The sequence below is a fragment of the Fringilla coelebs genome (genome assembly GCF_963513975.1).
Source record: "Fringilla coelebs genome assembly, chromosome: 9".
NCBI lineage: Eukaryota > Metazoa > Chordata > Aves > Passeriformes > Fringillidae > Fringilla > Fringilla coelebs.
In genome coordinates, this window is record NC_140067.1 from 16594277 (window position 1) to 16608219 (window position 13943).

The 13943-nt window shown below is 41.3% G+C and overlaps 1 protein-coding gene across 3 annotated transcripts in view; it reads right to left on the bottom strand.

Moving 5' to 3' along the window:
- Positions 1–360: 360 nt before the first annotated feature.
- The window catches only part of TGFBR3 (transforming growth factor beta receptor 3), a 112619-nt gene continuing 99036 nt past the window's right edge, over positions 361–13943 (bottom strand). For all 3 annotated transcript variants that reach the window (XM_084211479.1, XM_084211477.1, XM_084211478.1), the window contains exons 15-17: positions 12535–12570; positions 10435–10542; positions 361–4282 (exon numbers count right to left, since the gene is read on the bottom strand). In XM_084211479.1, the coding sequence (XP_084067605.1) occupies positions 4164–4282; positions 10435–10542; positions 12535–12570 (263 nt within the window). In that variant the 3' untranslated portion in view covers positions 361–4163. The remainder of the gene's footprint in view (positions 4283–10434; positions 10543–12534; positions 12571–13943) is intronic.

Below are 13943 nucleotides of genomic sequence, written 5' to 3' on the forward strand. Positions count from 1 at the left end.
AATTGCAGTCACAGGTACAAACCCAGCAGCACTCTGCTGCTGCAGAGCCATGGGCTTCACTGTGCTCAAGCCAGGCTTTCTGCAGAATTCAACTGAGGCTGTGTCTTGACATGCAACAACTAAATGCCCACAGGATCAGAACTCTGGACTTCAACTTTCGAGCAAAAACCAGCAGCATTTAACTAAACATATCTACTGGTTTCTGCAAGAAGCCCTGACACTGAGTAGTCAAAAAAAGCCAATGGATAAAAGAACTCAGAAGTGGATACACAAAATCAAATCCTGCACATAATCCCCACTGAAATTTATGGGACATGAGGATAGACTTAAATGAATCATGACATAAATTACTAATAAATTGATATATACTTTATTATGCACAAGAGACTAAGATGACATGACACTGTGGTTATCAAAACTGTACAACTATGCATTTCCACAAGGCTCTGAAATACTGAATGCAATTTGAAATACAAATGGGGTGTTCAGACTGGCCACAGGTTTTAGCAAGTAAATTTCTCCCATTCTGTGATTTGGCATTTGCACCTAAAAGAAATATACTTATTTATTCAAAGGTGAGAATATTGTGTTTGGAACTGTCAGGACACAGCAGCGAAGATCTGATAACGCTATGAACATCCTGATGAATGACAAACAACAACAGGCACAACAGTCACCTCACACGAAGGGCTGCCAGCACAACCAACAGTAGAGTCTTCTTGTGAAGCATGAGGTAGATATACATAACAGAAAGAATATACAGGAGAGGAATGGTTAGGAAAGAGCGGGGGGAAGGTTACAATCATCAGCATTTACAGACAGTTTGCAAAATCCATTTTCATGTGGAAAATGCTACAAAAATAGCCTAACACAGAAAGATCTGATCTTGAATCACAAATGTAGAAATGTCCAAAACCAAATAAAGTAAAAGGTTAGTGATTAGACAACACATGACAGAACAAGCAGTCTACTTGGGAGTTTAAGTTTCCTACTAATAGCTTTTACAGGCAGAAGGTGTCCATTTTAAGCCCAATCCTCCCCATCTTACATAAGAAGTTCCTTCCCAGTTGATTCCATCATGCTGAAGTTAACACTGACTCCATCCATCCAAACCCTGCTTTAACAGCCTCTGCTGGGACAGCAGAGTCTCCCTGGCCTTCGGGCCCCACAGGGCTCTGCCACGTGAGTCCAGCGTGGTGAAACCCCTGGGGCAGAGGTGGGAATCAGCGCCTCAGCGGTCACAGCAGGAGCTGCCACACCACACAGACAGACTGGCAGTGCTGACAAATGGCTGCTGTAAAACCAGAGCCTAGAGCTGTGTCAGGCTCTGAGCTGAGGGCAGCTTAACAGCTGCTGCAAAGTACTGCCCACTTCTGTTATAAAGTTATTCACTGGGAATGCTTGGGTTTGGTTCTCTCTCTTTATTGAAGCAGAAATGACTCTTCCATCTGCTAAGCCATCATGTGCAATTTTGGTAAACTCCAACAGACAATTAACTCAGTTGTATTAAAATTGCTGAATTAAATAGCTGAGTATACCAAGTTCGGTTAATTTAAACTGTATTTCACACACAAGTCAACAAATCAAATCTTTGACCTTTATATATTTTTGGTTTATCCAATGGTATATATAAATCTGTAAATTATTCTAAAATTAGATTAATTTTTTGATAAAAAGATTGATAATGCAGCATGTTTCTCTCAAAAATATACAATTATCTATTTTACACAGAATTTTTCAACTTGTCCATCCCAACAACCAAATCTAATACTTCCTATGAGAAACTACTTAATAAAATATCTGAGGAAGGAAAGGGTTAAAAGGGGGAAAGGAATTTACAAAATATGTAAATTTCACAGTAATTGAAATTAAACATTTCATATAGAGTAACTTACATTTATCTAAAACATTTAAATATATCTTTATACAGAAATTTAATGTAGTAAAATATAGCTATGATTGAAGTTAAAGACTCTAGTCTTCTTTGAAGACATCTTTAAAGACTTTACACATAGAATATGCTTTAACAATACATTCTGCTGAAGGTTAGGCAAAGCGCTTTCTTTTCAACCACACAGGCAGCACATTCATCCTCCTGACGGCTCGGAGCAGAGCCAGTCCTGCACACCCTTCTGCACGGGGTAACCACGCTTGCATGGCACCCTGTCCACGTCACCAGGACTGCTCACTGGCCTGTAGCATCAAATATTTTTGTATGTGCAACTCTAAGGCCCCCCTGCCTGCATGGACACCGAGACCAGCCCTGGTTCAGAGTCGAGCACATGCTTCCAATAGTGAGGACAAGGCGTGCAGTTACCCGTTTGCATAGGTGTTTGCAGGATTGGTAACAGATTTGATTTAAAGTGAGTAACACTCTGCCTGATCCTGGGCACTTAAATATTTGCATGTGTTGCACTTGGACCATTCTGGCATCAGCAAGGCACAAGTGTAGAATCAGCAAGAAATCTGCAGCTCAGACTTCAGAGCAGACTATCACTCGAGTGTAATGAAGTCCCTTCCTCTCTTGCAGAACACAGGTAACCTTCACTACAACTAATGAAAGTTATTCATCTCATTTTTAGAGGAAAACAATGCTCTCTCTTCCTCAAAGAGGGATCAGTAGAACACAATACAAAGTGGCAAGTAACAGTTAAAAGTGTCTTATTTTTGCTTTTCATTTTGCATCAATTTGAAGGTGATGATAAGGCAATGACACTAAAAATAGTGACAATCAGTACCCTTCTTCCATTTCCATATTCTGATACTACTTTGGGACTATCCAATCATAACATTCGTACAACAGTTTGACACAAACAACTGCACAACTCTTTTCAGAGAATACTATTGTACATTCCTTGTGCCCTCAAACTCATCTCTTATTTCAAAAAGAATTTAGGCTAGCTAAAAGATTAGAACCAAATCAACTTCTTTAGCTCATCTATCTACCTATTATAAACTGAAAAGACAGTTTTTACTTTTATATATATATATATATATATATTTATGGATTATATGTGAATGTATGGAAGGAATGCTCTGCTAATTTCCAATTGGTAAAGTGGTTAGGCTGTGTATACCTTGATATATATCTATTTGCATAAAGGCATTGCCATTAAAGGTACACACCCATCTATGTTAGTGCATAAGACCATTCTTTGTCTTAATGTTTGTGTGTGCCTGTATTTGGTATAGCAGATCAAAAAATCTCTTATAAAAGAGCTTTGGCCCATAAAACAAGAGAGGGAATGTTAGAGTGTACTCTTTTCCAATTACCAAATCAATGACTACTATAACAAAAATACCTGGAACAAACCTGAAGCTGCAAACACAACAGGAAAGCAAATGAGATGCTGTAGCTGTAAGCTGAAAAAACAAAGATTATTCAAAAGGCTAAATGTAGCTGAATAATAAAATGTTATTTACCAAGGAGATCTGACATTGATGCTTTCTTGCTCAGAAAAAGAGAAATCTTTTGACCTAAATTCACCTTTGTTCTTATCTTATGTAGTGATAGGACAAGGAGTAATGGCTTTAAACTGAAATAGGGCAGGTTTAGATTAGACATTAGGAAAAAACTCCTTACTGTGAGGGTGGAGAGGAACTGAACAGGTTGCCCAGAGAAGCTGTGGCTATCCCACCTCTAGAAGTATTCAAAGGCACATTGGATGGAGCTTGAGCAACCTGGTCTAGCAGAAGGTGTCCTTGCCCACGGCAGAGGGTTGGAACTAGATGATCTTTAAGGTCCCTTCCAACCCAAACCATTCTGTGATTCTATGATCGAATTCCCTTAATGAATACCTTGTGTCAATGATAAGGTTCAGGGAAAGGAAAAAATCATATAGACAAAGCAGCATTTTTCCAAACTGGCATAGATTTCACATTGAGGGCCCACAGACCCCTAGAACAGGTTGCAGTACTGTAAAATTAGTAGCTTTGTCACATGCTAACAAGATCCAACAGGCTGTGTTCACTCATGCATTGTGTGCTCATATACACACTCACACACACAGTGGCTTCCCCAAAACAAAATCAGTCCTTTTTTTTTTTTTCCCATAGAAAAATCCCTCCTCATTTTTTCCAGAAGCAACCAAACCAATCCTTTCAACGTTTAGAAGCTGCTGTCCGATGTGCGCACAGTGCTGCTCCTCGGCTGTGTCCCCGGGTTAGGTGGCACTGCTGCTGGAGCAGGGGGTGCTCTGTGTGCTGCCAATGCTGTGCGCTGCGCTGCTGTTCTCGGAGGCTGGCGGAGATGTAGGGACCTGCTGTCTTCCCGCTGTCTCCCCTGAGGGACAGGCAAGAGAAAAAGGGGGGTGAGGAGAAGGGAAACTGAAAATATTCTCATAGAAAACAACAATCCATTTCTTCCCAGTCTTCCTCTTCTGGTGGTTTGTTTTCCCATGCAATTAACATATTGGGTAACAGACCTTAATTGGAGTATCTCTGAAAATGTTACCAGACTTTGGCACCTAAGCATTGCTGTGCACACGGGGAAAATAACAGCACTGTTTCCTTGAGCATTTTACAAGCAGCTGATGGAAACTGCCAAGATCAACATCGTCTATCTTCTGTTGTCAGCTGTCACTCAAAATGGGTCCTATTAAACAACTCAGACACTTTACAGCTTAGCTGCTTCCAGGAAAAAGGCCAGGAAATGTAGGCTTTCGTTTTAATGCCAGTTTATAGAGCAGCATATTTACTAAAAGTGTAGCTCAAAACAATCTTCTTCCATCATCTGGATACCACATATCCTGAGACACAGCCAGTTTTCTCCATGTAGAAAAAAAACAGCCTATCCTGAAAGCTTGACTTGATTTACTCCTAAAACAACATGCAGGAAGTTTTCCTATAGTTACCACAGTATGTGCAGCATTTAGAACCTGTAGTGAGAGCATGTCTCAACAACCCCTTCACTATTTAGATTGCCAAGTCAAACACTTGGGGTCTCCTCACACCGTTCTGCACCTGTGGCTGGGATTGAAAGGAAAAATCCAGCTGTCAACTAAGCACGAAAATAATAATTATGCCATGTAATGCCTGAAAGATCATCATAAGGCCACATAGGAAACCATAACTGTGGCATCTTTAAAGTTACAGTGCTCAAGTCTGTAACCCTAGCAATATTAAAAAATAGTCTCTTCAAAACAGATGGCAAGACTTAAGTTTATATAATGTGCACTGTAGCTGCCCCCTCCCTTGAGCTCATCTCCAGCATGTGAACCTGTGATCTCAGTGCAGTGACAGCCACACTGCTGCTGCCTGAGCTGCAGACCTGCTGTGGCAGCCAGCACCAGCACAGCTGCTTTCCCAGAAAAGGAGCAAGACGGAAATGATTTGTGGAATCGTGGGCAGAGCAAATAGGAAAAGTCAGAGGCTAGTACATCTCCTGCCTCATCAGCTTATGGTGACACAGCTCTCCTGCTCCACGTTATCCTATGTTATCCAGAACCCGATGCCATGGGTCAGGTCTGCACACTCCAGTTTTTCTTCCATGCTGAGGATTTGGTAGAGATCCCACTTCCTAATGACTGCTTCAGTGACAGGCTGAAGGCTGGAGGCACAGCCTGCATCCAGAGGGTTACAGAGCAAGGACGAGCCAGCTTCCTCCCACAGGAGCTGCTCTGGCACATCCCCATGCCCTGTGTGCTGCTGCCCAGCTGCCAGAGCCCCAGCTTCTCGGAATGCGGCTGCAGAGGAAATGCGCCTTTAACGCTTTGTGTCTCAGGCCACAAAATATCCTTCTGCAGGCTGCTCAGTACTCAGAGGTGCTGCAAACAAACAAGGGGCGTCTGAGGATGTCTCGCAGCAGAGGTTGCAAATGCTCTGTGCAATGGAGACAGGCAGATGTGCTGCTAGCTCAAGCCACAGCCTCAGCTGAAATGCACTTAAGGCCCCCACAGCACACAGCTCTTGCCTTACACCCCACTGGTTTAGGAATGGGGAGGAAAAGAAGGGGTGGGACAGGACAGAAAAAACAACAAATTAAACTACTAAACCACACTGCCCCGGAGGCCAAATAAACTTTTAAAAAGAGAGTGAAGACCTTGTTTTTAAATGCAGCATTCAGTCCAGCATTTTACTCTAGTGAGCAGATTTTGAGTCTGTTTTCCCCAGTGTAAGAAATAACTATTCTAGCTTATACACGAGCTGTGGATTTCTGGTGACAGGCAGCAGGTCGGAAATTACCCCCAGTCATCTGCAAAAAAATCAAGTTTCAGCTTTAACTTGCTTTGGAAATGGCTTTGCAACCCCTCAGAATAAACAGTATCAAATCAAAGTATGTGTCATCGTGCTGTACAGGCTTTCATAAGCCTTGTTTGGATGTTTCTTCCCCTCCTGACTTGCTCCCTTCTCCTCCCGTTGTTTGTGTACATGTTTTCCTTCCTTTTGTACTACAGGATATATTTATAAAGGCAGCGATAAGCAAACTCCCTTTCATTAAAACTAAACAAGTGAAGACAAACATCAGAAAGCAGCGAGGGGGGCTGCAGACCCCCGGCCCCGCCGCAGAAGCCGCTCGGGAGGGCGGCAGAGCAAGGGCGGCTGCTGGGCTCCCCCGGAGGGGCCCCCGGCCCCCGCCTCCCCTGCAGCTCCGCTGTCACCCATTTCACAGACCACACGGTTACACACAGCTTTGGTCAGCCGCAGCCCGTCAATACAATCTGTATGCATTTAAACATAAATTCATTTATAAGCCAAACACATGCCGGTTTTATTTTATGGTAAAGCGAAAGCGCAGTGCCACAGTCCCCAGCAAGCCCAATCGCTCACTCTCTTCTCCTGGCTCCTCTGGAAAGTGTCCTAGGAGGCACCCTCCCTTCTGTTTGGGTTGGAAGGCCCCTTCCTTCCACTGTAATGGCCTCTGCAGCACCTCATTTCTAGAGCACATCAGCAGCTCTGATGCACCACAATCACTTCTTGAACAATAACAAATTCTCTCTCAATGTTCTCAAGAAAAGAGAAAATCCAAATCACAGGGATGTTATGAACACACAGCCTAGCAACTACATCTGGACTGGCTGATTTTTCCTGTGTTTTATTTCCTCAACACCTAGCTAAACCGTAGCAAAGCTTTTTTTAAAAGAGTATTCAAGAAAAGGATGTAAAGAAATGTAAACGATCACTGAAGAGGCATTCTCTATCTGTCATTTTCATGTAAACAGCTTCGTGTATTTCATGTTACTGAACCAAAACTGCTCAGAATGGACACATCTCATCTATTGACAGTAAACAAGCTTTTACCCATCTGAACGCGACAACATGCACTTTATTATTCACGCTTAGGAAAGCTGCCAGTTGTACTCCCTGTCCAGGAAGTCTGAATGTTTGCTTTTCTATCTCCATTTGCCAAATATAATTGGTTGCTATGTCAGTTTACTTTAAATCAGATCTCATAAAAAAAGGGAGAGAAGTGGGGGAGGAGGGACACTTTTAACTTCTCAGATTTTGGAACACTTTATCCTCTTAATTTGCAGCACTGCCCGAAGAAGGGAAGCGCGCTTCCTAAGAGAAGGCAGGGACGGATGTTTTCTTTACAAGGTTTAACGGTCTCATTAACTAATCAGGCTTGTGCCTGTCTCTCCTAAACACACTCACTGAACCCTACTTAGACACGTATTACATTAGTGCATATTTATATGGTTAAATTATCAAGAGTTTCTGCATTCATGCACACTGCAAAATTTTTGCTTCTTTACAAAGCCCCTAGATAAATGAGGTTAATTGTGGCAAATGTCTGGTATTTCCCTTAGTTCTTGGGTGCTCTCCAGGCAGCACCAACACCTTTCATGCCCTTTAACTGACTAGAGAAAGGATCAAAAGTACTGAGTCTTTTTGCAGACAAATCAGCTAAAATGCCTCCTCTGTTGTTCTCATAGCTTTCCCTCTCTCTTCTTTTACTACTTGTGTATCACAGGACGTCTCTACTCCATGTCGAATTGCTTCAAAAAATCTAGAATTTTCTAAAGCACAGCTGTGACGCTTTGGCAGATTTTTTTCATGACTGAAATTCACAAAAGCCCTACATGACAACACAACAATCCTTGCTCAGTATCTGGAGATGAAGTTCTACCTATTTTGTGGTTTCTTTCTGCTATCACTTGCTTGAGGTTTTAATGCTAATGGCCTATCAAGACAAACAAAAGAGCTCATTCACATAACACCTTCTTTGTTAGCAGCAGAGATATTCTAATGAAATTGTATCAGCAAATCTTACTACTGGCAAAAAGACGTCCTTTTGCTGCATTGCACATAGCACTACAGCAACGAAAATAACTTACTTCACACATCCCAAGCTGCCATTCTCTACCAGCAGTAGCTTTTATCTGTGCTCTGAGTATCAGCAAAACAGAATGAACTCACATTCTCCAACCTTTCGTCTAAACCACGTGTTGGAAACCCAGTACTACTTACAACAAAAGATGCAATTTCAGAACACGATTCAGCAATGCATAAATTCTCTGATGGCAAAAGACAGCCACTCTACATATGAAATTTGGATTATCTTTTTTCTTCCCCTCCTCAAGTTAGTAACAGCCTGCAGAGCTCTAAAATGTTTCCACTGCAGCTGGATTATCTTGTCTGCCACAGCAGTTGTCCTCTAAGGGGCTGTGCCTGACAGAGCCTTTGCTGCACTCTGCTGCAAGTTATGCTTTGTAGATACAGGACACTGTGCACAAGAACATAGGTGCACTTTCACAATCCTCTGAAAATCTGAACCAGAAAACTTCCTAGGTAATTTTTATAATTTCTGTGATTCTATAATCTGATGAGTTACAGTGCCCCTTTTCTTTCTCATATTCATTTATTACTTTTTGTCTGACCTTTTTCTCCACTAATTTTCATCTCACAAGCACAAAGCCAGAGCAGTTGCCCTCTCCACCGCTTGTATGTGGTCACCATGACTGATGTACTTGGCTAATACAATTCTTTTAACAGGATTGGTCCAAGTTCTACTGTTGCTGAAGGATTTACCATGTTGGCTTCTCAGTGTTCCTTGACTACTGACACACAATGTGTCTATAGATGGTTCCGTATGTGAATACAGATTGAACTTCCACAAATGCAGGACCAAAGGTATTAATTTAACAATTAGTTAAATTTTTTTTGTTAATAAAGGTTACCGATGTGGGAATTACTTAACTTCCCACTTACTCACTGAAATAGCACTTACTTTTCTTCCACAATGTTTCAGTACTTATATGATACAGAATTATACAATTTTATACATATTATCACAACCTTTAAATTTTCCATGTTTGCTTCAGTTCCAAACAAGTTTCATACACAGCTGATGCACTGAGAAGCATTAAACTGCTTATACAAAAATTGTTGCACTGCCAACTGGAAAAAATGCCATAGTTTTTATTTCCAAATTAACATAAGCTTCTAGGTCATAATATTTACAGAAGCTGTGACCTAACAGGGCTGGATTCTCACTCCTAAATAGCTTCCATGAGGTTTCAGATGCCAGAAAAAAACAAACCTGCAGCGGGCTACAGGCAAATTTCAGTGCTCTAGAGCTACACAGGCTTAGAGCAATTGACCTCACACTTTTCCCACCTCCCAGATCTTGGTAGGGTCTCGTGAGGTCAAAAGTGGCAGTAGCTGGGAGCCCAGAAAACTCTAAGGATCCTGAGATACCCCATAACCCACAAGCAGCCAAGGTCACATGCTGGAAATCAAGGCTCCACCAATGTCCAGTCCTGGTCTGGGCCATGCAACAGAAAGCTCCCCACATGCCCTCTTCTTTCAGTACAGTATTCCATTTTTGCTAGTTTAGTTTAGCATGGGAAAAAAGTCTGAGACACTGGGAAATTATCTGTGATTAGAGGCTGCACCAATTCAAACACATTCCTAAGTATTTGGCTGCACACAATTAAGATTACACGTGACTTCTAGCAATTGGAAATAGTAGCTGAAGAATGAAGGAATAAATAATTGTGGCACAATTCCATGTAATCAAGGCCCAAGAAAAATCTTCAAATCTAGTTATACTCAGAATATGTCTGTTCAGATAAAGCATTCTCTTAACCATTTGGTCCACATTTTGTACACATCAGCCTAATGTAGTAACTGCAAAAAAGAAAAAGTAGTATGGGAACCAAAAGGGACCCATTAACTGAAATATTAACTAAATTTGAAATACAGAGATGTTACTAATGATAACCCACAAGCCAGGAATGCTCAGTTTTACTCATGTCCCGGGTGAGTTTCCAAGACTTGCTTTTAAAATTATTTAAGCAAATTTTAAACCATAACATGTAACATCTCCCTTTAGGGAAGGGTGGGTATCACTGGGCTGATATGCAACAGAGGCTCACGGGAGGAGCTGCTGGAAAACTCCTGAGTAAGAAGAGGGAGCAAGGCAGTAAAACAGCCCAGGATAAGCAGTGGTGGCTCGCTGCCCTCCCTCCCCGGGCAGCGGGGCCGCGGTACCTGTGCGCGAGTAGATGAACCAGAGCGCTCCGGTCAGCAGGGCTCCGATGACGAACGCCGCGAAGGCGATGCCCACCACCGTCAGCGTGTCCAGCCCGTACAGCACGGCTGCTCAAGGAAACACACAAACACAGGCACTTCTTATTTTCAGAGGCAGAAATTCTACAGAAATTCACCCGTGCTCTTTCATGGAAGAGCTTTTTGAAATTTCATAGTTAACTAAGCACCGCTTTGAGAAACAGACTGGCAGATTTGCATCAAGGAAATGAAAGTGATGCTTTCAGAGTGGCTTCAGTCCAACCAACTGTTCCACACCACAAGATAAAACTCCAGCTCAGCACACCCAAGTCTGGAAAATGTTGCAAAAATTAAGCATTTTCGGTTGACTGTTAATAACTTGCTTTCAATTAAGTATTCATTTATCTTTAGAGAACGTTTTAAAAAGGCTGAAATGTCTGGCAAAAATGCTTTTAATTTAAATGGCCTAACATTCAAGCAAACTTTCCCCTACATCTCCTCAAGTTCAGTCTGAAATCTAGGTGGAGAACGGAACTGCTGCTAAGAGGGAAGAGATGCCAGCAAAAAGTCAGCGAAAACATAAATAGAAACAATTGTTTTTCACATTTGGCAGCGCTTTCAATAACTGAAATTAATTCCAGATCACAAAAATAGAAGCGCACACACACGTAAATCACTTTCTAGGGGAGAGGCCCTTTTGTAGGACCATTTCAAGGGTAACAGCATTTGGTTCCTGGATGTATTGTCCTCCAGTGCTAATCATCCAAACGGAAAACTTTTTGGCCTCTGTGTTTTTCTTTTTGATAATTAGAAATACAAAAAATTTAATTATAATTCTGCCAGCTTTTAGGGAAATTTCTTCTTAAAAAGCTGATTTCTAGTTTTAGTATTTTTTTATATCTCCCAGTGCAGAAAATTGCTTGGTCCAAGGAATAACATTTTACTGACTATGCTGGCCAGGAAATGAGCTGACTGGATCTTAGTAGTATCCTTCAGTGGAATTTTCAGTTCTCAGAACACAACCAACACCCTCACTTTATACATCCTGCATCCAGCAGATGCCCCTAAGGACATCCCTCATCCTCTTTTGACAAAAGGCAGCAGCTCCTGTTGGCAAGGGCCATCAGGACCCATTTCTGGGTATTTGTGACCTAGCTTGCATATACTATACCTGACAGATAGTGTCTTAGAAAGTTTTTCTTTCATTTTTTCTGTTTCTGGAGACTTTTTCTGGTTCCTTTGGCTACTTCTAGTCATTCAAATGCAAACACAAAAGACTAAACTCAACAGTTTTTCCTACCAGGCACCACTCAGTGTCCTTGCCTCTTAGTGGAGAGAAGAGAGTTGCATGGAGAAGTGGCAGAAGCATAATTGGCTCACTGCCTTTGCTTTTTGGAACAAGTTTAGTCTTGAAGACACAGGGACAGGGGCAGAAGGAAAACCTTCTTTGCACTCCCTCTTTAAATCTCCATTTACTCCATCATTCTTGCTTTTGGCTACACATCATCTGCACCTTCCTGTTTATTTTCTTCTAGTGCTGCTTCTTTCCTTTTCTAGGTCACTAATTGACCCTGATTCATTCAACACACCAAGATAACATTAAAACCAAAGAAATTAATCCATATCAAGGCAGTGATCTCATCTAAGCGTGGCCTGTACGTGCTGGTGCTGGAGCACCTGGGGCTGTGGTGCAGGACAGGAGTGAGGCTGAAACAGGACACAGATAGGGCACAGAAGCTCTGAGGGATGGCACTGCTGCTCTAACACTGCTTTTGGGAAGCAGTGGCCTCAGCAGAGAGGGGAGATAACACACACACCAGCACATGAACTTGCTAGGGCTGAGACTCTCAGTGGTGTTTCCCCAAACCTGATTTTCACATACACAAAAGGTCACAGTCATCCCCTGGACACTGATGGGAGCCTCTCAATCAACAATACAGCCAGAATTCTGCTCTGTCTCTGAATTCAACATGCACACATTGAAGCTTCTTATGAAAGCTTGAAGAGAATTTTCTTAATTTATCTAATGCTTTATAGACAAACATTTAAAGATTAAAAGAGATTGCTTTAAGAGTTACTTACGTGGCTGTCTCACGTTTGGCTTTGGAAAGGACGGATCTAATTTAAAACAAAGAAAATGCACAAAACATTAATCAGATAGAGTTCTACATGCAGCCTACAAACTGTACAGGTTCTGATCTGACAGAAAGACATGAACTGTAATTTTTACAAACCATGAATTTCAAGAAAAGCAGACTAAATTCAGTAATCTCACTAATCTCAGAAAAATTCTTTTAATATATTAATTATTCTTCAAGGGACTCTATCTACAGCATAGTTCAAGCACTGTATACTTTACTGGCAAATACACTGCAACCTTTCCCAAATCAGATGTCATCAGGCATGACCCACCGTAACTCTGGTTACCCCTCTGTGCAACTCTTAAAGTTCACAGATTGTGAAGGAACAAAGATTGTGTTAAGGTGATTACATTCATCTGACCACTCACTAATCATGACATACCAGCACACTAAATCACACACACACAAAAGCACACACTCATTAAAGAATAGTGAGATTTATAGCACAGTACATACTGCTTTGTCCAAATTGCATGAATATGTGTTGATTCACCCATTTTCCTGAGTCCTACATGATATTCTGTCTTGGAAGTTGTAAGTTGTGTGGGTTTGGTTTTTTTTGGGGGGGTTTTTTGTTGCTGTTGTTGTCTTTTGTTGTTGTTGGTTTTGGGGTTTTTTTGAGGGGGGTTGGGAGGGGAAGTTTAAAAATGTATTATTATATATAAGAAATAAAAGTTCATAGGAATTGTTCAAAGATCAAAGATATTATTTTAGGCAAGAATATCAAATATCATCATCCTAGTGATAAAGATATCACCCCATAACAGAAAGAGACAAGTAAACATTTAAAAAATGAAGAATTTCCCCTCCTTTTGCTTAATTGGCCTCTCTTATCTTTCTCCAAGAATGCCACTTCAAGCAAAAGAGCTAGAGATTCTGGCTTCAGACCCAGGGACCTGTTTGGTTAGCTGCAGTTTGATTCTGGATTGCCCAGCAGCTCAGGGATTTCATTTATATTCTGGCATATCTGAGTGCAATCAGTGCAACAGATGGAGAAGGATTTGATAAGACTGTGTTTCAGTACTTGTTTTTGTATCTTTAGAAACTGGAATAAATAGTTTAATTCATTTCAATGTGAAAATAACAGCTCAAGAATACTGAAAAGAAAGATATTCATTTATTTAAAGTGTTCTTAAATAAGACTATGCTTCTAACTTCTAAAACCCAGAAGTTTGGCAGCACCAAACTTCCAGCAATATCCTTTAGACCATTAGGCCCTGAGACACATGTGCCTACAAAACCCAAAAAGCACTTTATTCTTAAATTGTATTATTGTGTCTTGTTCTAACATGTGAGTATCTCTTGCAGACCACTTTTGGCAGATGGTACAAAACAGGTGGAACAGAAGTA